The sequence below is a fragment of the Rattus norvegicus genome, chromosome 12, assembly GCF_021556685.1.
Source record: "Rattus norvegicus strain SHRSP/BbbUtx chromosome 12, alternate assembly SHRSP_T2T, whole genome shotgun sequence".
Taxonomy (NCBI): domain Eukaryota; kingdom Metazoa; phylum Chordata; class Mammalia; order Rodentia; family Muridae; genus Rattus; species Rattus norvegicus.
The window spans coordinates 28,646,981-28,674,903 of record NC_141545.1 but is presented as its reverse complement, the minus strand read 5'-3'; the positions used below and the strand labels follow the sequence as shown (position 1 = coordinate 28,674,903).

The window sequence follows — 27,923 nt, the reverse complement described above, 5'->3', positions numbered from 1 at the left end:
GCGCGGGCTGGCGCTGCGCAGCCGCGGGGCGGCATCCGCGCATGCGGGGCTTACTCGGTTGCAGCCGGCGCCTACTGCCACTCCCGCGAGCATGAAGGACCGAACCCAGGAGCTCCGCACGGTGAGTCCGATCCCCGCGCTCCGCTCACCCCGCGCCTTGTAATTCTCCACTTGGTTCCGGCATGCCACCCGGGCGCCCACAAGGGGACGGAAGGAGCCTAGCAAGCCTGGGGGACCCCCGGAGCCCCATGGGAGTCCCACCCCTCCGATCTACTTCTGGTCACGGACTCGAGCTCTTCAGCACCAGGACCGATGGCTAAAACCTGGGGTTTTGAGGAACTTTTCGGGGCGCTCCTGTTTGGGGGCGATTAGAGGGCTGTTATGGGGTTTCGGTGGCGGGATGCAAAATCGTGACCTGTTCTCCGCCCGCTTGTCACCGTCCTTGCACTGTCCCCTGGAGGCTGAGCCTCTCATCTCCCTCCCACCCCCTGCCCAGAGTTCCCCTCCCAACCCCATCCTTAGGCGCGCTGCGGAAACGAGGCCGCCGGGTGGGGGTGGCCTCTGCAGAAGCCGTCTCTTGGGGCTCCTCATCACCTGTGGCTCCCATCACCTGTGGCTCCCGATCCACCCTGGTCGCTGTAGGGATCCCGTCTTGCTCTGAATTAAAGGACTCAACCATATCTACCTTTGGTCCACCTTTGGGCTTCTAGGCTACCCAAGCTGTCATTGTCCAGACCCTTCCCGGATTTCCAGGTCTGACTGCGACCTAGGTCTATTTTCCTACCTGTGTGACGGAGGCCTCTGGGGTGTGGCTCTTGGGGCGGGGTTTCGAGATGAGTGGAAGGCAGTAGATAGGTTCTGTGGAAGTCAGAGCCCATGATCCTTCAATCCTGAGACCCCAGTCGCCTACTTTTAACACACAGGGGAATGTCCTTTCTCTGGTTTCAGATCACAGAGGGACAGAAATTAAGCCCTCCCGTGGGAGGGTTGAATAAGGGCACTTTATCAGGTTGTCTTATATGATTCCCCAACAAGCCCCACCCGTTGATTTCTGGGTGCCTCCCCCCCCAAGCTGGGTGGCTTCCTAGAACCCTCCTCTTGTGCCCCACTTCCAGCCTTTCATGGAAAGTTTTGTTTGGGGGCTTTTGACCTAATGGCTGGGATTTCTGCCTAGCTTCTCCATTTGTGCCTGGATCCCCCTACCATAATATCAGCCACATCTGTACTCTCCAGTCTAGCCTTCGTCCTGTTCCCGACCTGCAGCCGACCCCCACATGCCTTCAGACCTGTGTTATTCTTGGCTGGGTGCCCAGTGCCTCATCTATTTCAAAGGAAATAGGCAGCCTTTCATGTCATATATAGTCCTTAAACACTTCCCCCACCCACCCCTGGTCGCTGCCCTCAAGCTTCCGGTGTTTTTATGTCATTTATTTATTTATTTATTTATTTATTTATTTATTTATTTATTTATTTAAATGTAAAAGCTTTCTCTGTAGCCCAGGCTGGCTTGGAACTATGTAAACCCGATGGGTCTTAAACTCAAAGCAACCCTCCTGCCTCGACTTCATGAGCACCAAGATGACAGCATGCACCATTGTGTCAGACTGGTGCCAAATTTGAGTCAGATAGCATGTCCAGGTGATAGGTGGCAGTGACGTGGTCGTGCCCGTGTTGGGGTACCCAGTGTGACCCTCGTGAGAGTGTGAGGGAACCAAGTGACACGAACACAGGCCTCTCTCTGTACGATAGCAGCCCTTCGCTTCTCAGCCTTCGGCCTCTCTGCTGAATCTGAAATTGAGGCACAGCAAAAGTGGCCCGCTTGTTTGTAGAGGAGGTCGATCAGGGTCAGAGAGCTTCAACCTAGAGCTATGCCCTCGACACTGTCCTGGGTAGCCCCACATAAGGCTGACAAACTTGACTTCAGACTAACACCACATGGATTCTTCCCCATCAGATCCACTGGAGACAGCCCTTTCAGCCAACTGGCCTTGTCCGGTGGCGGGGAGGGGGGGGTCCTAGCTGTTCCAGGCATGGCTGGGATGAAGTAGTCTTGGGGGCCACTGCCGTTCTTAGAAATCCCTTGCTCTCCGGTCCTGGAGTTCCAGTTTGTGAGATGCAAACAGCACACTTGGGACCAGAAAGCTAGCTCAACCTGTAGACATTTGCCTCGCGTTAACCCGTAGGGGGCGGGGCACCTGTCAATCAAGTCAGCATTCGAGGGTGGAGGCAGAGGACCCTTGATTCACCATCACTCTCAGCCTCACGGGGATTTTGATGCTATGGAGTATGGGATCCCTGGGAAATGAAAAAGGGGAAAGAAAACTCAGTACCCAGCTTCTTGGGGCTTGAGGAGAGGTCCTCAGATTTCTGATTGTGACTGGATTTTCAGGAACCCCTGATGCCCAGGAGTCAGGGTTTTAAAAGCACGGAGTCACCAGGGATGGAGACGCTGGTTCACGCTGAGGCTGCCGGACATACACAGGGCATCCGTGCCTGCTTCAGCCTTCTCTCCCGTTGCCTCCTCTGTCTCCTCCTCTTTCTCCCCCACCCAGCACCACCACATTTGGAAGGAAGGAGAAAGAAGGGAGCTTATTTATAAAAGTCACACTTGGGGAAAGAGCTGGCGTGCTTCCTCGCCGCCCGCCGCTGCCGCTGTGCTGTAGGCTGGGCCCCGGCCCTCCAGCCATCTTCAGCCCCGCCTCTCCCAGATCTGCAGATTGCACATTGAAATCGATCCCGAAGGGGCTAGTAGGGCCCCCTGCCCTTAGCCTTGTAGATGGGTCCACAGAAGCTTAACCCCTCAGAGACCAAGACTGGTCCACGATCACACAACTGGGGAGAGAGTGAGGAGTATTCTCCTAACATGGGGTGTCAAGAGGCCTCATCCCCACAACTCAAAGGTCTCCCTCCTCTCCTTCCTTTCCTTCATTTGTGAGAGAAGAGCTGATCTTAAACTTGTTATGTAGCCCAGGGTGGCCTTGAACTCATGATCTTGCAGCTTCCACCTCCCAAATGATAGGATAGCAAGCACGTAGGGTTCTGCACACTGATTCTCTTTTTCTTTTTCTTTTCGTTTTTCTTTTTCTCCCCTTGGTGCAAATTTACTAAGTACCCCAGGCTGGCCTGGAGTTCATCGTGTAGCCAAGGGTAGCCTCAAACTCCATGCAGTTCTTGTGCTTTCGTGTCCCAGCGTTGGGATTTCAGGTGTGCCCGGTTGCAAGCTCAGTTTATGAGGAGACTGGGGTGGAACTCAGGGCTCCCTGCATGCTAATCATACAACCCTACCAAGTGAATGACAGCCCTAGCCCCAGGTCTCCATTTTCTGTGGAGAATTCTGGAACTGACCTTCCCGTGCTAACACAGAGTGTTCCCGGATCACTGGCGAGGCTAGCATGACACGGGGACCTACTACAGGCAGAGGATTTATGTGGAGGGGCGATCGGAGCAAACCAGCCAGAAAGCAGGTGAGAGATAAGTGTGTGGCTGAGAGGGAGCTGGACTTCAGAAGGCAGAGAGCGTGATCCCACAGGAGGGGCCAGTGACAGCAGAGGAGAATTTAAACCTTTCCCCCAAATTAAAGATCTCAGTACCAGGCCTGCTGTGTCTTCTGGTTCATGCCTGTCATGCTGGCTACTCAGGATGCTGGAGACGGAAGATCTCAAATTCGAGGTCAGCCTGAACTACGCCACCGTGAGTTCTACATCAGCCTCAGCAACTTAATGAGACCCTGTCTCAAATAAATATGTAAAGGAGGAGCAAACAGCACGTATTGTGGCTGGGCTGTGGAGGCCACGCCTTTAATCCCAGCACTCGGGAGGCAGAGGCAGGCATCGGTCTCTGAGGTCGAGGCCAACATGATCAACAGAGTTCCAGGACAGCCAGGGCACTTTTATCTTACTGGGCACGAGGCGCACACATGGTCCATATATGTGAGCAAAATACACACACAAAATCAAATAAATAAATCTAAAAAGTGTTAAAAATATAAGACCTGGGGATGTAGCTTACTATAGCTCATGCCTAGAATCCCCCAGTGAGGGGCTGGGGGCGTGGCTCAGTGGTAGAGCCCCTACCTAGAATCCCCCAATGAGGGGCTGGGGGCGTGGCTCAGTGGTAGAGCCCCTGCCTAGAATCCCCCAATGAGGGGCTGGGGGCGTGGCTCAGTGGTAGAGCGCTTGCCAAGTATATATGAGGCTCTGGGTTCAAATAAAATTTGAAAAGGCGGGGGTAGATATCAGAATCCTTCACACCTGGTACCCATGTTCCATGAGACATAAGACAGGCAGAATTTTCTGGAAGAGGAAGCCTAGGGTTTCCTTTTTCCTTACCCACCGCTAGTCTCCTGCTCCTCTAGGTACCATCTCTGCCTTATGCTTAGTTGTGCTTAATCTGCCTTCTCGTTTGTAAAATGGAGCTGACACTAGCTAGATATAGAGGTATAGGCCTGTAATCCTGAAATGTAGGGGATGGAGACAAAAGGATAGAGAGTTCAAGGCCATCCTTGGCTCCATAGCAATTAAAGCCAACCTGGGCTGCATGATAAAATAAAGTAAAATAAAATAAGGAAGGAAGAAAGAAAGAAAGAAAGAAAGAAAGAAAGAAAGAAAGAAAGAAAAGCAGACATTTTAACGGAGCTGCTGTCACCCAGAGGTGACAGCAGACTCACTGTATGGTTTTCTTACCCCTCTCCAGCTCCCTGGGAGAGGGTCCGGAATACACTGTACTTGAGCACATGTTTATCTGGAATGGCTTACGGAACCATCTCGTCCAGTGGTTCTCAATGCAGAGACCCTTTAATACAGCCCCTCGGGTTGCGGTGACCCCAACCATAAAATTATTTCCGTTGCTATTTCATAACTGCCATTTTGCTACTATTCTGAATTGTAGTGTGATGACGATTCTGATATGCAACCCCTGTGAAAGGATTGACACCCCCCCTAGGGTCACGACCCACAGGTCGAGAACCAGCGATATAGTCAAACCACTTGGTTTACATAAACATAAGGTTGGGAGAGGACCGGGGGTTTATTTAAGGGTGCACATCCCAGCACAGCCCCTTTCTGGGGTCTGTGGAGGGCACTGAGCCTAGGCAGTGGCAGGAACGTAAAATCGGAAGTGGAATTGGAGGCATCGCTCAGCCCCAGAGGTGGAGACAGGGTGCTAGGCTGTCCTTGGGAGCTGGCTTTTCTGGGGACCCAGCCTGCCCCTCTCTGTATATCCCTGTCTGGAGCTTCGACCTCTCTTCACTAGCGATACTGACTTTGATTAGTCACTAAAAAGAGGAAGGGAAAAAGAAAATCACCCTGTAGGTAGACAGCAGGGCTGGCTGAGCTCAACAGATGAATCAACCCTGCTGGCTGGCCTGCTGCCATCCCCCAGCCTCTGCGCCTCCCAGAGCAATCACACTGGCTTCCTGGAGAAAAAGTGTCCTAGAATACAGGAGTCTCTGCCAGGAAGACCACGTAGACTGTCCTCAACACCGCTAGGGGCAGCTTTCTGATTCCTGTCCTCAGCGGCTCTGGTGAGGTCCCATCTTCCTCAGTGTCTTTGCTAGGAAAGGCACTTGCTCCCAACCCTGCAAATTCCTGGAGGTCAGAAGGTCAGAGGGTCAGAGGCAAGTCAGGGGGGCGGTTCTCTCCTTCCTCCTCTGTGTGGGTCCCAGGGATCAAACGCAGGTTTCCAGGTTGGTGCGGAAAGGACTACCTCCCCCCTCCCCCCACCTCCCCCCCCCCCCCGCTGAGCCATCACACTGACCAAGGCTGGCCTCTTAACTGGAGGTGGAGGCTGTTCTTATTTGTCCATTTATTTATTGTGTATTTGTTTGGAAGGGGCACACGTGAACCACACTGCACCATGGGAGTCGGAGGAGTCACTTCTTCTTATCTAGTATGTGGGTTGCACTTAGGTCACTGTGCTTTGTGGCAAGCCACTGAGACATTTCACTTGCCCAAGGAGGATGTGTGGGTTTGCTTGTTTGTTTGTTTTCTGATGGCTTAGTTGTCGTTTTGAGCAAGATTTTGCTGTAGCCCAGGCTATCCTTAAACATATATTGATCTTTCTGCCTCTGATTCCTGCACGCTGGGATTAGTTAGTTATCATGACCTCAGTGGAGATTGGCCTTGTTTGTTTGCAGTGCTGGAGATCAGTCTTAGGCCATTATACATTCTGGACAGGTGCTCTACCACTGAGCCACGCCCCCAGCCCCTCACTGTGGGATTCTAGGCAGGGGCTCTACCACTGAGTCACGCCCCCAGCCCCTCCCTGGGGGATTCTAGGCAGGGGCTCCACCACTGAGCCCAGCCCCCACTGGGGGTTTTTAGATGATGTGGGATATGCATGTGTGTCCAGGTGCCCCAGGATTCCAGAAGAGAGTGTTGATGCCCTGGAGGTGACGTTACTGGCCCTTGTGAACTACCCGATGTGGGTGCTGAGAACTGAATTAAGAGGCCAACCTTGGCCAGTGGGCTCTTGAGTTCATAACTGCTGAGCCATCCCTCCAGCCTCTTGGAAAAAAGAGATTTTTAATTCTTCTCCTAAAGTGTTCTGGATGTGAATCAAACCAAACCAAAACAACCAGGGGATAGACAAAAAAAACCTGCTGGGAAGAATCAAAATGTTACAATATGTGAATGAGAGGGAAAGCCTGGGGGTTTGTGTCACACAGCTGACAGTGGAGGCAAGAGGAGTTCTATGCTTTCAAGGCTAGCCTGGACTACATAGCAAGACCCTGTCTCATAGAACAAAGGGAGGAAGGGAGGAAGGGGGTGAGGTGAAGATGTTTCCATGTTTCTGGTTTGCGGCTCCTGAGCACTGAAGGGTTTCAGGTTTGAGAAGAGGGCTCTGGAGAAGGGCACAGACAGACACTGGCCAGATTGGCAGCAAGGGAGCTGCATGACTTCTGCTCATGTCCGCCCATCAGATGTCTGGGGCCTTGATCTGCACTTACCTCATGAGTCTGGCTGCTGCCTCCATGCCGGAGCTCACCAAGTTCTTACCATCATCCTGCCCTTCTCTGCAGCTTCCACTACCGCCCACCTGGGTCCTTAGTCACCCAGCAAATATCTGGGTGTTCACTGGGGCTTGTCATTTGTTTGTGACAAGGTCTCATGTAGCCCAGGCTGGCCTCCTTATGTAGCCGAGGATGGTCTTGAACTCCTGATCCTTCTGCTTCCGCCACTCCCAGTGCTAAGATCATGGACATGCACCACCACGTTCGGTTTACTGGATGCTGGGGCTCAGACCCAGGGCTTCATTCACGGTAGGCAAGCAGTCTGCCAGCTGAGCCGCCTTCCTGGTGCGTGGGTAAGCACTGTGTGTTCAGGTACCATGTCCATCCTGCTCAGGACACTAGGAAGAAGGCATGCCGGGATGGCCGGCCGAGCCAGGTAACCTGATTTTGTTTTGGTCAAGAATGTGTCTGGGAGGAACGACGTGGCCCATGTCCATAATCCTACTACCAGGGAAACTGAGGCAGAAAGATGGACGTGGGAGGCCAGCCTTGTGAATAGAGAGACCCTGACTCAAGAAAACCCAGAGCGAGAGAGGACCAGACAAAGGAAACAGGGATGATCCTTCCTGCGTCCATTCTCCAACCTTAAGTACCGGGCAGGGGACAGTTCAGGGGTTTGCTCGGAAGAATTATTAAGTGATTGTAATTTTTAAAAATTGTTTCAATTTTCTCTCTTCTGTAGGTAGTATCTCTCTCCCTCTTCCCTCCCCCCTCTCTGTTTCTTTGTCTCTCTCTGTGTAGTATTGTGTGTGTGTCTGTGTGGTGTTGTGTATATGGTGTGTGTGTGTGTATGTGTGTGTGTGTGTGGTACTGTATGTGTGGTATTGTGTGTGTGGTATATGTGTGTGTGGTTTGTGTGTGTGTGTGGTATTGTGTTTTGTGTGTTTGGTATTGTGTGTGGTGTGTGTGGTATTATAGGTGTGTGTGTTATTGTGTGTGTGTTTGTGTGTGTGCATGGTGCGTGTGTGGTATTGTGGGTGTGTGTGTGGTATTTTGTGTGTGTGTGGTATTGTGTTTTGTGTGTGTGGTATTGTAGGTGTGTGTGGTATTGTGTGTGTGTGTGTGTGCATGGTGCATGTGTGGTATGTGGGGGTGTGTGTGGTATTGTGTGTGTGTGTTTGTGTGTGTGCATGGTGCATGTGTGGTATTGTGGGGCTGTGCTTTCTATGGCTCGAGTGTTAAGGTCAGTGAACAACTTTCTGTGGGTTCTAGGGATCCAATGCGGGCCATCAGACTTTGCAGCAAGCGTGTTTACCTGCTCAGCCACCTCACCCCCCACCCCACCCCCGCCTTGTTTTTAAGCCAGGGCCTCTCTCATTCCTTCAGCTTGACTGTTTACATTTATGTTTCCACTGGGTTCTTCCCGTCCGAACTCCCCGTAAGCAGGCTGAGATCTCAAACACAGTCATTGCATTTTAAAATGTGGATTCTAGGAATTGAACCCAGGTCATTGAACTCAGGTCATCAGGAATGAAAGGCAAGCTCTTTGACCCGCTGAGCCATCTTGCCAGCCCGTGAGCTCTGGCTATAAGAATAGAGTTAGACCATCGGTCTTGGTCCGCTTTTGTTTGTTTGCCTTTTTTTTTTTTTTTTTTTTTTTTTTTTTTTTTTGAGACAGGGTTTCTCTGTGTAGCCCTGGCTGTCCTGGAACTCACTCTGTAGACCAGGCTAGCCTGCTTCTGCCTCCTGAGTGCTGGGACTAATGGTGTGTGCCACCACCAGTGCCCGGATTGGTCAGCGTTTTTAACACTACTCAGACTACAGCGGGTTCAGTTTGTGTACTGTGCTACAGAGGACAGAGGCAGGACAGAACCAGTCTTGGGCCTCTGTAGAACAAACACACACTCCAGTTGAACAGAGAAGGGCAGAGAGAACACCGGCAAGACGGCAAGACCGTTAGATCTCTGATACGGCCGCCCTAGGGAGAAGGCGTGAACGGGTTCTTTATAGCGGAGAGCCAAACCACAGGGAAAAAAAGAGACTGCCAAACAGCGTTGCCTTCCAGACATGAGCAGAGCTGTCTGGGTAAGGTGGTGATGGAGCGCTCTGGCATAGGAGGCATGCAGGCAACGGCAAAGGGAAAGTCTCCTCAGGTCCCTGAGGGCATGGAAGTGTGGCTGTGGCTCCCATCAGGACGTGAATAGTGTATGGGAAACCTCCTCACTCCCTCGGTTTCCCCATAGAGGCAGCATCTGAGGGAGCGAACGGAAGTACGGGGAAACAGAGAGTGGATTGCAGGGGCAGGAAGATGCTCATAGGGACTGTGTAGACTCTGGACTGAGGAGAGAAGAAACAGAAGGGCACTAGTGAGAAACTCTGAAGGAACAAGGTGGTGATGTCTGGCTTTAGTTTTTATTTTATTTATTTTTGTAGTTCTGTTTTTCCGAGACAAGGTTTCTCTGTTGTAGTCCTGGCTGTCCTGGAAGTTGCTCTGTAGACCAGAGATTCGACTGCCTCTGCCTCCCAAATTCTGGGATTAAAGGCACAGGCCACCGCTGCTGTCCAGCTGATGGCTAGCTTTAATTGTCACCCTGACAGATCTGGGAAGAGACTTGATCTTCAGATTGTCTATATTGGCTTGGCCCATGGGCAAGTCTGTGTAACGATGTGTTAAATTTATGTGGCAAAGCCCAGCCCACTGTGGGTGGCACCATTCCTTAGGTCCTAAACTGAATAAGGGTGGATGGTTGTGAACTACCATGTGGGTAATGAGAACTGAACTCAGGTTCTCTGCAAGAGTAACACGTGTTTTTAACCACAAAGCCATCTCTCCAGCCCTTCTCTTTGCTCTTTACTGGATGTGATTTGATTGGATCTCTTTTTTTTTTTTTTTTTTTTTCGGAGCTGGGGACCGAACCCAGGGCCTTGCGCTCGCTAGGCAAGCGCTCTTCCGCTGAGCTAAATCCCCAACCCCATTGATTGGATCTCTTAAGCATCTGCTGCTATGACTTTTGTAACCTGGATTGTGAACTAAAATGATCCCTCTCTCCGCTGAGGTGCCTGTTCTTAGGACAATAGCTTGAGAGGAAATTAAGACAGGGGAAGAGGGACTTTGGAAAGATGATTCCTGTGGACTTTGGCCTCAGGGTATTTGAGATCCCATGACAGGTTTTTAACATAATGGAGAGGTCTGACCCACACCTTCTCATTGGCTTTGGGGCTACTCTGAATGACACATTCAGAGTCTCCCCTAAATGGTCCCTTCCCAACTTTGCCCTCATGAATGAGGTCTGGCCATTTTCCTGCCAGTCTCCAATCTAGTCCAGCCCTCACGAGGTGGTGGGAATGAATAGCAGGACAGATTATAGAGAGGTCAGGTGCCTATGTGAGGGAGGGCAAAGTGAGGTACAGAGAGGCACCAGCCCAGTGCCTGTGGTCCCAGGGTGGAGCAGAGGGCTCAGCAAGGCTGGCACATGGGTTCTCAGGTGTTAGGGATAGAACCCAGGGCTTCATGCACCAACTGCCATTTTTATTATTTTTAAATTTTTTTAGTACATATTTATGCCTTTGCATGAAATGCCTGTAGAGTCCAGCAGAGGGCGCCAGGTCCCCTGGAGCCGGAGATGCAGTGGTTGTGGGCGCTGGGAACCAAAACTCTGATCCTCCACAAACGCAATATGAGCTCTTAACTAATGAGACAAACTCACCAGCGCCATTTTAGTCTTTTGATACAGTGGCTCATGTAGCCCAAGCTAGTCCCGAATTCCCCAAATAGCTAAGGATGGCCTTGACTCCTTATGTTCTTGCTTCATCCAGCGTCTGGAGTTTGATTGGGGTTATAGGCCTGCCCAGCTTTGGACATTCCCAGACGAGAGAACTGGAAACTGGGTAATGGTAGTAAATGACTGTAATTCTAAGGACCTAGGAGATGGAGGCAGAAGGATCAGGAGTTCAAGGCCATCCTCAGTCTCACAGTGATTTGGTGTCTATCTTGAGCTAAATGAGACCCTGTCTCAAAAATAAAAATAAGAAAAAGGAGCAGGCAGGTTGGCTCAGTGAGTAAAGGGGCTTGCCCCTAGTGGGTCCTACCCCCAAGACGCACATGATGGAAGAGAGAACCAACTCCTACAATTTGATCTCTGACCTACAAGGTCAGGAGCATACTTATCTACATATGGTATATTATGTATTCCTATATATACCACGATTGTATGTAATATTTTTAATTAAAATGTTTAAATAACTAATAAAAATAATCAAAGGAGATAGAACGTTCTCCTTTCACCTTTCCTAGTTCCCCCATCCTCTTCTGGGTCCCAGAGCTTGCAGGAGGCTGAATGGCAGGAGCCCCAGTCCCACTGCTCAGGACCTGGCTAGCTGCCTGGTGGTAGGGAACAGAGCTCCTGCAGGCTGTGCCATGCCTCAGTTTCCCTACGGAGTGCCCCGTGTGACCCAACCCCAGATCCGGGAATGGTCCCTAAGTCTGACAATAGTTCCTTGTCTGTGGGATGGGGGAGGGATGGCCACCTGGTGGAGTCCGCAGGCACTCGGGGAGAAGGAGCAGAGTGGGGGTTTATTTTAGCTGCCTGGGGGAGGAGGTGTGATCTGTAGATGGGAGGGGCGCCTCAGAGCTGCCTCCAGAGAAGCTTCTAGCTGCTTCCTCTTGTATTCAGCGGGGTCCTGCTTTGGCTACGTAATGGGGCCCAGGAAGACGTCTGTGTCTTGCTCTAAGTCCTCTACCCCTATAGTCAGTTATCACTGTCCCCACTTCACAGAAGAGCATCAGTCTTGGAGTGTGGTATGTCCCTGAGCCAGGCTTTCTCAGCCCCTCTACCTGAGTCACGTTGAGAAAGCAGGCAGTACCCTCTGCAGTGAGCAGCAAGCCATGACCGAGCCCTGAGCTCCTGGCCCGTAGGTGATCGTTCTAGGGTCACATTGGTGTACCTTGGCTGTGGGAAGGACATTGGACTGGCCGGCTCATGACCCTGGCTGACTCCAGGTTTGTTGGCCAAGGCTGGGGAGATTGCTCAGCAGTTAAAATGCTTGCTGCAGAAGCAAGGAGAACCTGAATTTAGATCCCCAGACCCCATGCTATACGAGTGTGGCAGCCTGCCCGTAAATCCAGCCTTAGAAGGAAGAGACAGGGCTTCCTTAGAGCAAGCTGGCTAGCAAGACTGGCCACATCTAATCAGCAAGCTCTGGGATTGATTGAGAGACCCTGCCTCAATAAATAAGGTGGATTGCAAGGGGGGGACATTAACCTCAGGCACCCACACATGTACAAGTATGCATACACATATGGATCTCATGCACACATATATACACATGTGCGCACGCGCGCGCACACACACACACACACACACACACACACACACACACACACATATGAAATGGAAAAGGAAAAAAAATAACTGTGGTCAAAAGAGAGAAGCCAAGTCTAATTATTCCCTAGCTGGTGATTGGTGGTGGTTTTTGTAAGGCTGCTTTGGGGACATTGGGACCAACAGGTCTTGGAAACACTAAACTCCATTTTAATTGAGAAGCAGGCATGGTGGCACACACCCGTGATGCCAGCACTCGAGAGGCTAAGGTAAGGTCAGGAGTTTAACCGTAGCCTGGGCTACACAATGAGCCACTATCTAAAAACAGAACAAAACAAAGACTGTTGGTTCTGGAGAGCAGGGAGTCCTGGCTTGCAGGGAGTCTGTCCTGGCTTGCAGGAAGTCTGTCCTGGCTTGCAGAGAGTCCAAGAGGCAGAATTTGGAGACCCCAGTGGGGCTCAAGGCTCAGTTAACTTGGACAACAGCTTATTGGCTGATTTCAATTTTAGGGACCACCAGCATGGTAACCTAGTTTCATCATTACTGGGAGGGGACATGACTCTGTCACCTACTTGACAGGCAGATCCTCTCTACTGTGCTGGGTGTGTAGGGATCCTCCAGGTGGCATTGTGGCTGAAAGTGTGTGGGACACAGGTTGTCTCCCAAGAGGAAGCTAAATGGCCTAAGAGCCTCACCGAGCTTCGTGTGAAGATGTCTCATAGTTTAGGATCTCGAGGGGCCCAGGCATATTTACTCACATATATTCAACCCTGTTCAGGCCAAGGACAGCGATGACGACGATGATGTCACTGTCACTGTGGACCGAGACCGCTTCATGGATGAGTTCTTTGAACAGGTGGGAACCATGTACCTCGATGTCCCCTCTTGTACCTAATGCTTTCTCACTCATGAGCCAGTGCCGGACTCTCATGCACCTAACCCCTGCTCGCCATCATCCCCCTCTCCCCCACCCCAGGGTGGGGGTGCTCCAGTGTGAGCCAGTTTGAGGGTGAATAGGCCCGTGCCTAGCAGAGTCCATGCTTGGGGTTTTCCGGGAGCTGTGGCCCATCTTTCCTCTGGTTTCCTGCTGTTCTCCTCTAACCCTGCTGACCTGGGTCTGCAGGTGGAAGAGATCCGGGGCTTTATTGACAAGATTGCTGAAAACGTGGAGGAGGTGAAGAGGAAACACAGCGCCATCCTGGCCTCCCCGAACCCCGATGAGAGTAAGTGAGAAGCCGGGGCTCCTGAGCTCCCGATACTTTGCACTGGGGAGCGATGGGGCAGTGGGCGTTTGACCTACATATGTAGAAGACAGGGTTCCTTGTACCAACCCAGTGCTGGAGTTAAGGAAGTCAGCGCCCACTGCCACCAGTAGACATTGACCTGCAATGAAGATTTGTCACAGCCAGGGATGACGGGAATAATCTGTGATCCCAGCAGGTGGTGGTTGAAGGATTCCAAAAAAAAAAAAAAAAAGGTTCAAGGTCTTCCTCAGCTACAAAGAGAGTTCAGGCTAGCCCCACCCTCCCCAGCTTTTCCCTAGGGCCACAGGAAGGACAGGCAGCTCTCCTGGGATGCTGGGAGTTGGGTTGGTGGGTGGATGGATGGACTGACCGAGGGGAAAGTAAGTTGATGGATTGGAGGCTGCCCTGCCCAGCCCCGCCCTTCTTGACTCTCTAGGGAGCAGATGGCAATTCTGAGGTAGCTCTCTGACCAAGCAGGCTACCTGTGAGATCTGGCATCCTGCCTCATGGGAGCTCAGAGCCCTGCATTCTCACGGCTCCAGGAAGTCAGTCACCTGTCTCCCTTCACACGAGCAGCCTGTGTGTGTCGACTCAGTGTTAGACAGGGCCCCTTAACCTGGCCTTACCTCAACACTCCTGTTGAGACTCTATGTGTGTGTGTGTGTGTGTGTGTGTGTGTCCGTGTCCGCTCATGGATGTGAGTGTTCAGGTATGTATGCCGGTAGGTGGGTTTCCAGGACAAACTGTCAGGTGTCCTCTTTGCCCACCCTGCCTTGTGTTTTGCTTGGTTTTGTTTTTTGAGATACTGTCTCAACCAAGGGGGTGGTGGTTGCCCACGCCTTTAATCCCAGCACTCCCAGGGAGGCAGAGGCAGGTGTTCAAGGCTAGCCTGGTATGTAGAGCTAAGACAGTCAGGGATACACAGAGAAATCCTGTCTCAAAAATCCAAGGGGGGAGGAGAGAGAGAGAAACAGATAGAGACAGAGACAGAGACACAGACTGACTGACTCGCCATACAGACCAAGCTGGTCTCTCTGTTATTTTATTAATATTTTTAGATTTATTTTATGTGCACAAGTGTTCTGCCAGCATGCATGCAGTTGTACCACGCGCGTGCCTGGTATCCAGGGAGGTCAGAAGAGGGCATTATGTCTCCTGGAACTGAATGGAACTAGCATGTGGGTTCCGGGAACCGAACCTAGTTCCTCTTAACCACTGAGCCATCCGTCCAGTCCCCCCACCCCCTCCTGTTCCATGTACACATTCAGAGGCTAACTTGAACTTTCAGGACTCCATCTTCTCCATCCACAGTGTGGGTCCCGGGTATTGAACTCCGGCTGTCAGCCTTGGCGGCAAGCTCCCTTACCTACTGATCCAGCTCACAGCGCCCCCAGGCTGGTCTTGAACTCACTAAATTGTCGAGGATGACCTGATGCTCCTGCGTCTACGTCACCAGGGCCCAGGTTGCCAGGGCCCAGCCAAGACTCTCTGCCCGGGAGGTTTTCAACTGCAGGCCCCCACAGGCATTGACTGGCAAGTTCTCTGTCTTAGGGACCTAGGCTAGCCAGCCACTCATACCTGGTCACTGTTCCCTGAAGAAACCTGTCCTATTACTCCATGTCCTCTGGGAGGTCCCAAACCCCTGGGGCTCACATAAGACAAGGGAAGAAAGGGGGACCCCTTACCCTCTGGTCCAGAATAAGTCTCCCTCTGGCCTTTTGGTTCAGTATATTTGAGCCAAGAGCCGTGACGGCAGCTGTATTTTATATGCCCCAAGGAAGACAGAATGGAGTGTGTGGGACCTAACGAGACATCTAGGAGGGAGAGAGAGGGGGACCTCCCAGGACCATGGAAAAGGAGTCCAGTCACCTCACCTCATCCCTTTTCCTAAAGATGTGTCCACAGTGGCAAGGATGACGTGTGTGTCTCTGTCTGTGGTTATCTAGGTCACTGTGTGTCCCTGTGTGGGCTGTGTAATATGGTAATTTTGTGGTAAGAGGAAAAGCAATGAGCTTTTGGATGTAGCTCAGAGGAAGGAGAGCTTGGATGTTCTGGGTTCAGGCTCCAGCAGAGCATAAGCGAGACATCAATGGCACATGTCCGTAGTCGTTCTAGCCTTTGGGGAGGTAAGGCAAAGAGACTAGGAGTTCTGAGACATCTCTGGCTACACAGCAAGTTTTGGGATAGCCTGGGCTACATGAGATCATATCTGAAGGAAAGGGGACTCTGGCAAGGGGACCCTTAAGCTGCTGGACATACATACCGTACCAGAACTACTCTGCTTCCTTTCTTAGCATCCCTGGGTGGCCTACGGAGTGGGTGTGGTACCCAGGAACGGAGCCGTGGAGCCAGGCTAAGATGGCAGCCAAGGGGAGAGGGCACCCCACCCAGGCTGTGGGGCAGGGCAGAGCTAAGGAGGAACATGAAAATTGGCAGCAGGTCATCGGGGGCTTTCCTAGATCAATGCTGGTTCTTCCCTCCTCGGGGGCTGCCATCGGCTGGGCTATTTTAAGTCTGAGCGAAAAAGGCTGAGACTGCAAGAGCAGCTGGTGACCAAGTTTCCTTTTGTTCGTGGGAGGAAGGCTCCCGCCTCCGCGGTGCAGAGCCCCCTCTCCGTCTCACTCACATTCCACTTAGGTGGCTCTCCCATCCTGACACACCACTGCTGTCACCCCTGAGCCCCGTCCCCAGGGTGTATGGTAGGGAAGCGGGTAGCCAAGAACCTGCTCCCAGCTTCTCTGCAGAGAGGGTGGTCCTGGTAGCTTCCTGGGAGAGCAGCTGAACAGCCTGAGGCCTCTGCCAGCCCGAGGTCACAGCTATCTCTAGGACAAGGGCCACTGTCCTCCCATACCTCTCTTTGCTTCTCATGACCCCCGGTGACCTGTCACCTCCATGGCTACAATCTTTCCCCCACCCTGGGGTATTATCTCTTAGAAACTGTTCTTCTGTTACCTCCCCCACACCGCCAACACCAGGGTGCCCTCTGTTTCAGACATTCAGGGCAGCTAACCACCTAGGAAGGACAGCATTGTGAGGAGTTCAAAGTCAGCTGTTGCTTCGACTGGGTAGGCAAGGTTGGACCACTGTGCTCCGGCCTGGTGGGGGTATCTGCTTCCCCTCCTGAGCCATCCCTCAGGTAAAGCCAGGTGAACGGAGCCCACCCTCCACCCTGCTCCCGTTAAGTAAACAGTCCTCAGCGCACAGGCCGACTACAGCCCGACCAGCCTTAAATTTAGCCCCATCTGTTATCTCGGGAGGGGAGGGGGTTCGGGGAGGCAGAGAAGGAGGAGAAGGAGGAGGGCGGCTTCTTGGAAGGCAGCAGCAGGAGAGAGGGTGAGACTGTAGCTAGGGTGGCCTTGGCCTAGAATTGCAGCTGTAGACCAAGACATAGCCAAGGGAAGGAGGGAGATCACAATGCCAGGGTTTGCCCAGAGATCTCCATCCCATTCCTAGTGCTAGAGGCTGAGATCTACACCATGTCTTCTCTCCCCCTCTACCTTCCACCCCCACCTCTCTACCTCATAGAGACCAAGGAGGAACTGGAGGAGCTCATGTCGGACATTAAGAAGACAGCAAACAAAGTTCGCTCCAAGCTAAAGAGTAAGTCGCTCTGGTGGTTGGGGACCTGGCTCCGTGGCAGCTGGGGTCATGGCTCAGTAGGCTTGCCCAGCCTACATGAGGCCCTGAATTCCATCCACAGAACCCCATGAACTGTGTGTGGAAACTCATATCTGTAATCTCAGAAAGTGGAGGTCTGAGGATCAGGAGAGCCTAAGCTACATAGCCTGGGGACAGCCTGGGCTATATGAGAATTATATAGAAATAATAAATTAAAAATAATTTTTAAAATTGCAAAAGCCCACCCGAAGAGGATTCACGCATAGACCACATGTTGTGTCTGTTCACAGACATGCATGCATGTCCAGGGGCCAGGACTATGTAGGGGACATGTTCTACAGGTGGTAGACACCTGGTCCTTCCCCCGCTTCCTGCACAAAAGAGGAATTATCAGGTCACAGAGTGCCTTGAGCTGCCAGATCCAGTACATCCAGGTGCTCAGGTGTGTGTGTGTTCACACACGAGTGTGCACAGCTGCACGCACCTTCCAGCTGTAAGGACTGTTGTCCGTCCCACCTCCACTATTGTTTACAATTTGCCTTCTGTGTGACCCCCATCCCTTGTGGTTGGGAGGGGAGCGGAACCCTTGATTTACGGGCGGGGCCGATGTATGGAGGCAGGGTATTGCTTCCTCAGCGGCCTCCTACCTTCCCACCCCAGGCATCGAGCAGAGCATCGAGCAGGAGGAAGGTCTGAACCGCTCGTCGGCGGACCTGAGGATCCGGAAGACGCAGGTGCAGCCGAATGGCGAGGGTAGGCGGGCATCTGAGTGTCTGGGTACTCGGTGGAGCCCAATACCTACCGGTACCCCTGTCTCCCCACCCCCGACTCCCAGCATTCCACGCTGTCCCGAAAGTTTGTGGAGGTCATGTCCGAGTACAACGCCACTCAGTCAGACTACCGAGAACGCTGCAAAGGGCGCATCCAGAGGCAGCTGGAGATCAGTGAGCTGGGGCAGGGTCCGGGCTGGAAGGGAGGCCCTGTGGCTGAAGTGGTAAAGGGGGCTCATGAATGTGTGGGTTTGAGGGTTGGAGCTATGAACAGGGAGGGCCTGGGGTTGTGGTTTGAGCCAAGTAGTGGTAGGTGTGGCCTGTGGCTAGGGGCGTGATTTGGGTTGGAGGGGTGGTGCCATGAATAGTCTAGGTATGGGGTTTGGCCCAGATAGAGTGGGAGTGGGTAGGACCGTGTAGTGCGGACATACACTGGAGAGGGTGGTGGTGAGGCCATTGGTGAAGCCTGTGACTACAGATGGGGATGGGACCATCAATTAAAGGGTCTGGAGGCGGGGCTTAGAGCTAGAGGTGTGGTTGAGGGTGGGGCTTCTGTTGGAAGCTGGATGCTATTGAACTCCTAGGAGAGGGCCTGACTTAGTGTGATCCCACCCATAGCTGGCCGGACCACGACCAGTGAGGAGTTGGAAGACATGCTGGAGAGTGGGAATCCCGCCATCTTTGCCTCTGGGGTGAGTGTGAACCCCTCCCCTGTTACCAGGACCCATTGACCACATGCCACCACATTACAACACAGTGTGGGGGGCCAAACCCAGGATCAGGGTAGTGTTTGGATACAGCACCCGACTGAGGTGGAAGCGAAGGGAGGGGACCAGATTGAGGGTCGTGTAAATGTCTGTGGCAACGGTGAAATTCAAGACTTGTGTTCAGGTTATGATCAGGTAAGGAGCTTGCTGGCAGGCCTGACGACCTGAGCAGGGTCTCTGGGGCTCAAATGGTAGGAGCAGAGAACTGCAAGTTGTCTATACACACCACACATGCATAAGCTCACACTGTGCACACATATACACGTGCACACATACACCCATGCACACACACACATGCAGACACACATGTACACACACACACAATGTCATAAGGAAAACGTATTGTTGCCAGTTCAAAGCCTGCCAGGGTACCAAGCAGGCATGGTGCAGCGTCCCTTTCATCCCAACACCAGGCAGAGGGAGGCAGAGACAGACGGACGAACAGAGCGAGGAGGATGGAGTCCCTAGCATCCTTGGCTGCACGGCTCACTGGAGGATGGGCTGAGCTGTATGTGACCTAAAACCAAACTGTGTGGCTGTAACTGCAGCAGTGAGGGGACAGACCTGGCCAGGGTTGAGAGCTCACTGGCCGGACTTCTGGTTCAGGAGAAGACTGTGTCACCGAGGCAGGGCGGACAGGACGCCTAAGAAGGGAACGTGATGCTAACTACGCTTACTGCCTGAGTTCCGTCCCCAGGAGCCTCCTGGCGGAGGGAGCGAACTGGCTTCCTTCTCCAAGTTGTCCTCTGACTAGAAGCAAGCCGTATAGTCATGCGCCCATGCATGCAAATATTTTCTTACGTGGTGAGGTAGAAAGTGGTAGATGCCTTGTTCTGGTCACTGCAGATTGGTACATAGACCTGCGTGTGCACGCTCGTGCGCGCGCGCGCGCACACACACACACACACACACACACACACACACACACACAAATAAAAAGTTATTATTATTTTTTTAATTCCAGAAAACTAGGGCTCAGTTCCCAGCACTCACATGGCAGCTCACAACTGTCTGTAACTCCAATTCCAGGGGATCTGGCTCTCTTTCTTTCTCTCTCTCTCAGACACATACACACACACACACACACACACACACACACACACACACACACGGAAAACAATGCAGTGCACATAAAATAAAAATAAATAAATTTTAAAAAAGAAAATAAGTAAATAGATGTGTAGAAAACCCAAAAACAGGACTGGAGAGATGGCTCAGAGGTTTAGAGCACTGCCTGCCCTTCCAGAGGTCCTGAGTTCAATTCCCAGCAACCACACGGTGGCTCATGATCATCTGTAATGAGATCTGATGCCCTCTTCTGGTGAGTCTGAAGACAGCTACAGTGTACTCATATACATAAAATAAATAAAATATTAAAAAAAAAAAAAAGAAAGAAAAACGAAAGAAAGAAAGAACCAAATCACAAGACTGAGCTGTGGTGCGATTGTTAAATAAAGTTCTTGCCTGCCACTACGAAACCTAGGCCTCAGTTCTCGGCACTTTCTAAAACCAGCATGGTTGCAGGCCTATAATTTGAGCACTAAAGAGGTAGAGGCAGGGGCTGGAGAAATGGCTCAGAGGTTAAGAGCACCGACTGCTCTTCCAGAGGTCCTGAGTTCAAATCCGAGCAACCACATGGTGGCTCACAACCATCTGTAATGGGATCCAATGCCCTCTTCTGATGTGTCTGAAGACAGTGACAGTGTACTCATTAAATAAATCTTTAAAAAAGAAGAAGAAGAAGAAGAAGAAGAAGAAGAAGAAGAAGAAGAAGAAGAAGAAGAAGAAGAAGAAGAAGAAGAGGAGGAGGAGGAGGAGGAAGAGGAGGAGGAGGAGGAGGAAGAGGAGGAGGAAGAGGAGGAAGAGGAGGAGGAAGAGGAAGAGGTAGAGGCAGGAGAATTAAAAGTCGAAGCTTAGTTTTAGCTGTATAGCCTGTTCCAGACCAGCCTGGGATTCATGAGATCTTGTCTCAAAACAACCCCATCAGGGCCAACAGGACAGCTCGGCAGGTACGAGCACCAGCCACCAAACCTAAGTACCTGGATTCGATGCCCAGGCCTCTCTTTGTGAAAGGAGAAAAATGCCGGTTGTGGTGGCGCACGCCGGTAGGATTTGCTGAAGGAGGCAGAGGCAGGTGAAAGGAGAAAACTGACTCCTGTCTGGCTTTCACGTGTGTGCAGTTGGACATGCTTGCATGAGCATACATACATACATGTGCAACAAGTAATAAATGCAAATTCTTTATTTTTTTTTGTTTTTGTTTTTGTGTTTTTTTTATTTTGTGCAACAATGTTTCACTGTGTAGCTCTGACTGTCCTGGAACTCTTTGTGTAGGCCTGGGTGATTTGGATCTCACAGAGATTGGCCTGCTTATGCCTCTCAGGGACACCATGTCTGCCATAATAAAACAGTCACGTGGCGAGCACTAACTGTGGGGGAGTGTCACGAGCTCCTTCTTTCAGACAGGAATCAAGTCCCACAGAGACTCAGCAATGGTGCCAGACAGGAGGTTGGAAAGGCTGTGGCTGCTGCTTTTGGGAAGCCTCTACTCACTCAGCTGCCTCCTCCTTGGCCCCTATTCTAGTCTCATTTCTATCGCTGTGAGGAAAAAAAAAAGCAACTCAATGGAGAGGGGTCATGTTTTAGCTGACAGGATTGAAGCAGCTAGTCACCTCGCAGTCAAAGTGGAGAGAGAGAATGAATGTTTGCATGCCTAGTGCCCAGCTAGCTTTCTCTCCCCATAGCCCAGGATCTTCTGTGTAGGGAATGGCAGCACCCACAGTGGGCAGGGTCTTCTCACATCAGTTAACATTGATAATTAAGACAGTCCTTCATCGACATGTCCCTAGCTAAGCTGATTTAGGTCATCCTCATTGAGGAGAGACTCTCTTCCCGGGTGACTCTAAATTATATGAACTTGACACAACTCTCGAGCCTGGAGAAATGACTCTGTGGTCATTATAAACGCATTTGTCCTTGCTGCTCTTCTGGAAAACATGAGTTTGGTTCCTAGCATTCATGTCTGATAGCTCATAACCACCTGTGACTCCAGCTCCAGGGCCTCTGACACCCTCCTCTGGCCTTCTCAAGCACCAGACTCATGTGCATATACCCAGACAAACATATATGTATAGATTTCAAAACAAAAAAGGACAGCCTCCCTTACAGTCCAGCCCTTCTCCTCAGCATCAGGGTCCCTCTGCTCTACCCTGTAGATCATCATGGACTCCAGCATCTCGAAGCAGGCCCTCAGTGAGATCGAGACCAGGCACAGTGAGATCATCAAGTTGGAGAACAGCATCCGGGAGCTACACGATATGTTCATGGACATGGCCATGCTGGTGGAGAGCCAGGTGAGGACCCTCGTCCCCGATGTTGCCCTCGGTCCCAGCAACATCCAGGGCCACACTAACCCCTTCCCTTTCCACCCAACACGCTGCCCTGCCCGGGAGGGACAGAGTATCTTCAGGTAACCATACTGTTGTAAGGGCCTCCAGGGATCCCGTTGCATGGCTCTGCTTGCTCCCCTAGGCCCTGCATGGCCCCACCTCTCCCTCCAGCCCTGTCCTGGCTTCATGAACTACATCAAGGGCCACTATAGACTGGCTGCCTTGCTTGGAACAAAAGGCATAGCAATGACCATGCATGTGCGTGTGTGCGTGGACCTTATACTTTTGAGACAGGGTCTCTTGTTGAATCTGGAGTTTACCAAGTCACCTATACTGGCTAGCCAGTGAGCCACAGATCCCCTTGTTTCCAGCTCCCAGAAGTTGGGTTACAGGTATGTGCCACTGTACCTGACTTTTTACATAGGCGCTGAGGACCAAAACCAAGGTGCTTGTCAACTGAGCCATCTCAGTCCCCATTACCTGACTTGCAAGTTTTTCCTTTCTATTTTTAAAAAAAAAAAAAAAATTCTCGAGACCATATCTTGCTATATAGACCAAGTTGGCCTTGAACTCATAAAGATGCGATTGCTTCTGCATGCCCCATGCTGGGATAGGAGGACGTGCCCATGGCATAACATATATTCACTCAGAACTTGGTCTACTCAGGGCTTCCTTTGCCCAGACACACGTGTATGGCGGAAAGGGACCAGCTAGGAGGGGCTCCCAGGAGCAGCAAGGAGTGACGTCCAGCTGAGGGACCAGCAGTACCAAGAGCTCAGTAAGAGGCTAAGCTTGAGGAGACAGGAGGGCTGAGGGACCCAGGGAGTGGTCAGGGCCAACCCAGAGTTGGAGACAGATGATGTGGTAACGGGTAGTCTCATATACGCCAGCCTCAAATTTACATAGCTTAAGACTACCTTGAACTTTTTTGTTTTGTTATAATTTATTTGTTTTTCATGTTTTTTTTTTTTTTTTTTGGTTCTTTTTTTCGGAGCTGGGGACCGAACCCAGGGCCTTGCGCTTCCTAGGTAAGCGCTCTACCACTGAGCTAAATCCCCAGGCCCTTTTTTCATGTTTTTTTAAGTGTATGAGTGGTCTGTCTTCGTGAACACCTGCATAGCAGAAGAGGGGATCAAATTCCTTTGTAGATGGTTGTGAGCCAACATCTGACGCTGAAACTCAAACTCCCAGACCTCTAGAAGAACACCAAATGCTCTTAACTGCTGAGCCATCTCACCGGCCCAATCTTGGACTTTTTTAAAGAATTTTTTTTTCTTTTCTTTTTTTCGGAGCTGGGGACCGAACCCAGGGCCTTGCGCTTGCTAGGCAAGTGCTTTACCACTGAGCTAAATCCCCAACCTCTTAAAGAATTTTAATTTATTATTTTAATGCGTGTGGGTGTCTTGTCTGTATACATGTCTGGGCACTAAGGCCTGGGACTCCTGGAGGCCAGAAGAGGTATCTGATTCCCTGGGACTGGTGTGATGGATGGTTGTGATTTGACAAGTGGGTGCTGGGAATTGAACCAGTGTCCTCTGTGACAGCTACCAGTGTTCATAACCACTAAGCCATCTCACCAGTCTAACACTGAACTTTTTTATTTAAAAAAAATTTTTACTGAGCCATCTTACCAGTCTAACACTGAACTTTATTTAAAAAAAAATTTTATGTCTGTGTCTGTCTGTGTATCTGTGTCTATCTGTGTATCTGTGTCTGTGTGTCTGTGTATCTGTCTGTGTCTGTGTAGCTGTCTGTGTCTGTCTGTGTCTGTGTGTCTGTCTGTGTCTGTGTGTCTATCTGTGTATCTGTGTCTATCTGTGTATCTGTGTCTGTGTGTCTGTCTGTGTCTGTGTATCTGTCTGTGTGTCTGTGTATCTGTCTGTGTCTGTGTATATGTCTCTGTGTATCTGTCTGTGTGTCTGTGTCTGTGTGTCTGTGTCTGTGTATATGTCTCTGTGTAGCTGTCTGTGTCTGTGTAGCTGTCTGTGTCTATGTAGCTGTCTGTGTCTGTCTGTGTATCTGTCTGTGTCTGTGTGTCTGTGTCCATTTGTGCTCAAAGGAGAGAGTTTCTGGCTTGGTGACATCAGCTTTTATCCCCTAAGGCACCTCCCCTTCTGGTCCTTGGACTACTGTCCTCTTGGCTCTCATTCCCAAACGATGAGGCTGTATGACAGTATTCAGTCGACATTGTGCTGGAGATCAAATGTGGGCCCTCCCAAAACCGAGTCACATCTCCACCCCAGCCCTTCGCTTTTGTTTTGAGGCAGGGTCTTCCTCTGTAGCCTTGGCCTCAGACCTGTGGCAATCCTCATCGCTGAGAGCTGGAATCACAGGGGCAAACCACCATGTTTGCCTTCGTCGACGTGGATTTTACCGTTGACTTTTTAGTTTTGGTTTTGTTTTGTTCTTTTGCCTTTGTGAAATAATCTTGCTGTTTAGCCCAAGCTAGACTTTGAACTCGGGATCCTGTCTGGGTCTCCTCGGTGCTAAGATTTTAGCTGTTACCACACCTGGCTTTGTCGAGGTTTTGTTATTGTTTGTTTGTTTGTTTGTCTGTCTGATTTGGTGATGGTCTTCAGGGACATTGTGTGTTTATGATTTCTTTTACCTTTATAAAAAAGGGTTTTGCTGGGCTGGAGAGATGGCCTCAGTGGTTAAGAGCACTGACTACAGCACTGACTGCTCTTCCAGAGGTCCTGGGTTCAAATCCCAGCAACCACATGGTGGCTCACAACCATCTGTAATGGGATCCGATGCCCTCTTCTGGTGTGTCTGAAGACAGCTACAGCTATATATAATAAATAAATAAATAAATAAATAAATAAATAAATAAATATTTTTTTTTGGTTCTTTTTTTTTTCGGAGCTGGGGACCGAACCCAGGGCCTTGCGCTTCCTAGGTAAGCGCTTAAATATTTTTTAAAAAGAAAAAGAAAGGAAGAAAGAAAGAAAGAGAGAGAGAGAGAAAGAAAGGGTTTTGCTATGTAGCCCAGGCTAGTCCTGAATTCCTGATCTTCTTGCCTCAATCTCCTGAGTGTTAGGCTCACAGATCATGCCTGGCTAGACCAAAGGTTCTAGGGGTAGGTGTGTTATGAGCAGTGGGCAGGTCTGAGAAAACTGTGCCAGGTTCTCCTGAGAAACCCTGAGGAGAAGACATCAGACTTAGGCTGAGATCCAACATGGTTGTAAGTCTTGTGGGACAGTGTCACACTCAAATGAAAGACATGGGATCCGAAGAGGACTGTGGGGGCTGGGCAGAGAGTTTCAGCATCTGAAGACAGCAGACATGAGCTTTCTGGAACTGTCCCCCAACCACTGAGGCTTGCCCATGCTCTTCTGGTAAGCTTTGGCCAAGGAGAAGTACAGACTGTGACCCACCCACTCCTGCCCTGCCTTTGCCTGGCATTGTCCATTTCCTAGGGTCACAGCTGACTACCCCCTCTGCATGGTCCTCAACCTTGTCTGAGACTGCATGGCCAATTCTACACCCCAGGATGGCTGCTCTTTGGGACGGGTGGGAGCTGCTCCTGGCATGTTGTACTCAGGCCTAGTGGCACAGGTGAGAAGCTACGTGCCCTCCTCACACAACTCTTCTCTCCCTCTCTCTCTCTCTGACTTCAGAGTACTTTCCTCAACCCCTACCCTGCACCCTCTCCTGGTCCTGAGGAGGGAGGCCTGGACCTTGGGTGCCCCTGGCCCTGCAGGGGGAGATGATTGACAGGATCGAGTACAATGTGGAACACGCTGTGGACTACGTGGAGAGGGCCGTGTCTGACACCAAGAAGGCCGTCAAGTACCAGAGCAAGGCACGCAGGGTCAGTGGCCAGCTCCGCCTAAACTCATACCCCAGAGAACCCCCAAGCTGTGGGATCCTCCTCCCCTCCTACTTGTCCCATTTTCAGAACCTCCAACCATAGCCTTCACTTCTCCATCAACACTCCATTCTAGGCCATTCCTGATACTAGTCCGGCCCTCCAGAATCCAGCGCTTATTTTACAGATTTTTGGTTGTTTTGTTTTAATTTGTTCCATATTGGGGTTCCATATTGCGGATGGAACCCAGGATCTAGGAAATGCTAGACCAAAGCTCCACCACTGAGCCCCGCCCCCAGCCCCTCACTGGGGGATTCTAGGCAGGGGCTCTACCACTGAGCCACGCCCCAGCCCCTCACTGGGGGATTCTAAGCAGGTGCTTTACCTCTAAGCCACGCCCCCAGCCCCTCCCTGGGGGATTCTAGGCAGGGGCTCTACCACTGAGCCACGCCCCCAGCCCCTCCCTGGGGGATTCTAGGCAGGGGCTCTACCACTGAGCCACACCTCCAGCCCCTCACTGGGGAATTCTTGGCAGGGGCTCTACCACTGAGCCACGCCCCCAGCCCCTCACTGGGGGATTCTAGACAGGGGCTGTACCACTCAGCCATGCCCCCAGCCCCTCTCTGGGGATTCTAGGCAGGGACTCTACCACTCAGCCCCAGCATGAGCCCTCATTCCAGTCTCTCCCACTGCTCTTCTGAGGCCTTCCTTTTGTGTCCCTGCAGAAGAAGATCATGATCATCATTTGCTGTGTGATTCTGGGCATCATCATCGCCTCCACCATCGGGGGCATCTTTGGATAGAAACCACCCCACCCACGGCTCCATTCTGGATGGGTCTCCCTGAGGAGGCCCCTGGCTGCTGCACCTAGCTGGGTTGCCCTCCCCACTCCTGCCTTCTGGCTGGGAGTCCTTTTCCCTCCCATCCAACACCGCTCCCTCTCTGCCATGAGGCTCCCGTCCCCACCACCCTGCCCCAAGCCGTGTCGTGTGCATGATCTTGTGACAGTGTGTGTCTGTACAGGAGGCAGAGGGGAGCAGGATCGGGAACAGCCAGAGGGGCTGGGTACAGGCCAGTGTGGGCAAGACTCGGGCCCTGGCCAGGTCCGCCTTCCTTCAGGCCTGGGGCCTACGCTTCCCTGGGACTCAGGCTCCTTTCTGGACCCCAACCTTGCCCTCACTCGCCCTGCCCTCTGGCTTCCTCAGCTCTCCCCACCATGCCAAGGCACCTGGAGGGTGGGGACCAGCTGGTCACATGGTGCTGCTTTTCAGGTTAGGGGTGGGGACAGCTCAGCACTGAGTCTTTGTTAGCTGCCCACTGCCAGGATGCTCAGGGTGCCACGGCTGCTGGTGTGCTAGGAGCACCCAGTACCCCTCTTTGGGCAAAGCCTGACAGTGTCTCTGGCCTCAGCTGCCCTTACCACAGCCCTGGGAGTCCTGTTCCTGGGCTGGGCCTGAGCCTAGTGATCCTTTGCTAAGAAGCTCAGTGGTGCCATCTCCAGCCTTGCTCTGAGCTGGAGAGGTGGAGCAGGCCATAGTCCTCTGCCCACAGTCTCTAACGGGCATGTTAAGTCGTGGCCGGAGTTGCATGTTGGGGACAGCGGTTCCCTGCTCCCTTTCTGCTCTGAAAAGCCAGGTGTCACTTTGGGCCTGCAGTCTCACCCTGCCCTGTCTCCCATTGATGTGCCACGTGGTGTCAGGTGTACTGGATGCAGTATTCAGCAGCCAGCTGGGGAGGGGGCTCCCCACTTTCCTCCCCTGCCAACTTGGGGCTTCTCAGAGTCAAAAATGTACCCCCATGCCCCAGGACCCCTTTCTCATCCACAGGCAAGGAGTATGCATGCGACTGCATGCAGCGGGAGCTGGGGCCGTGTCTGTGTGCCCCTTCCCCTCCGCTTTGCTCCTGCCCAGTGACTGACCACTGTCCGTGCTGCCTTCTCTCATGGCCACTTCCCTTTACCCCGTCACCAAAGGTCTCGGTACAACCAGCTGCCCATTTTGTGAGATTTTTATGTAGAATAAACATTTGTATCTGGAGTGAGCCTCTGTTTGGAA

General features: G+C 51.7%; 1 protein-coding gene across 3 annotated transcripts; it reads left to right on the top strand.

The window, feature by feature from the left end:
• Window positions 1–52: 52 nt before the first annotated feature.
• Window positions 53–27,905, top strand: Stx1a (syntaxin 1A). Of its 3 annotated transcripts, none has more exons than XR_015633858.1 (10): window positions 53–121; window positions 13,049–13,126; window positions 13,394–13,493; window positions 17,040–17,114; window positions 17,793–17,866; window positions 17,968–18,076; window positions 18,521–18,594; window positions 21,885–22,022; window positions 25,679–25,872; window positions 26,595–27,905. XR_015633858.1 is itself a non-coding variant. In NM_053788.3 (10 exon segments), coding segments are annotated over 10 exon segments (867 nt in total). In that variant the 5' UTR covers window positions 61–91; the 3' UTR covers window positions 26,673–27,905.
• Window positions 27,906–27,923: the final 18 nt, after the last annotated feature.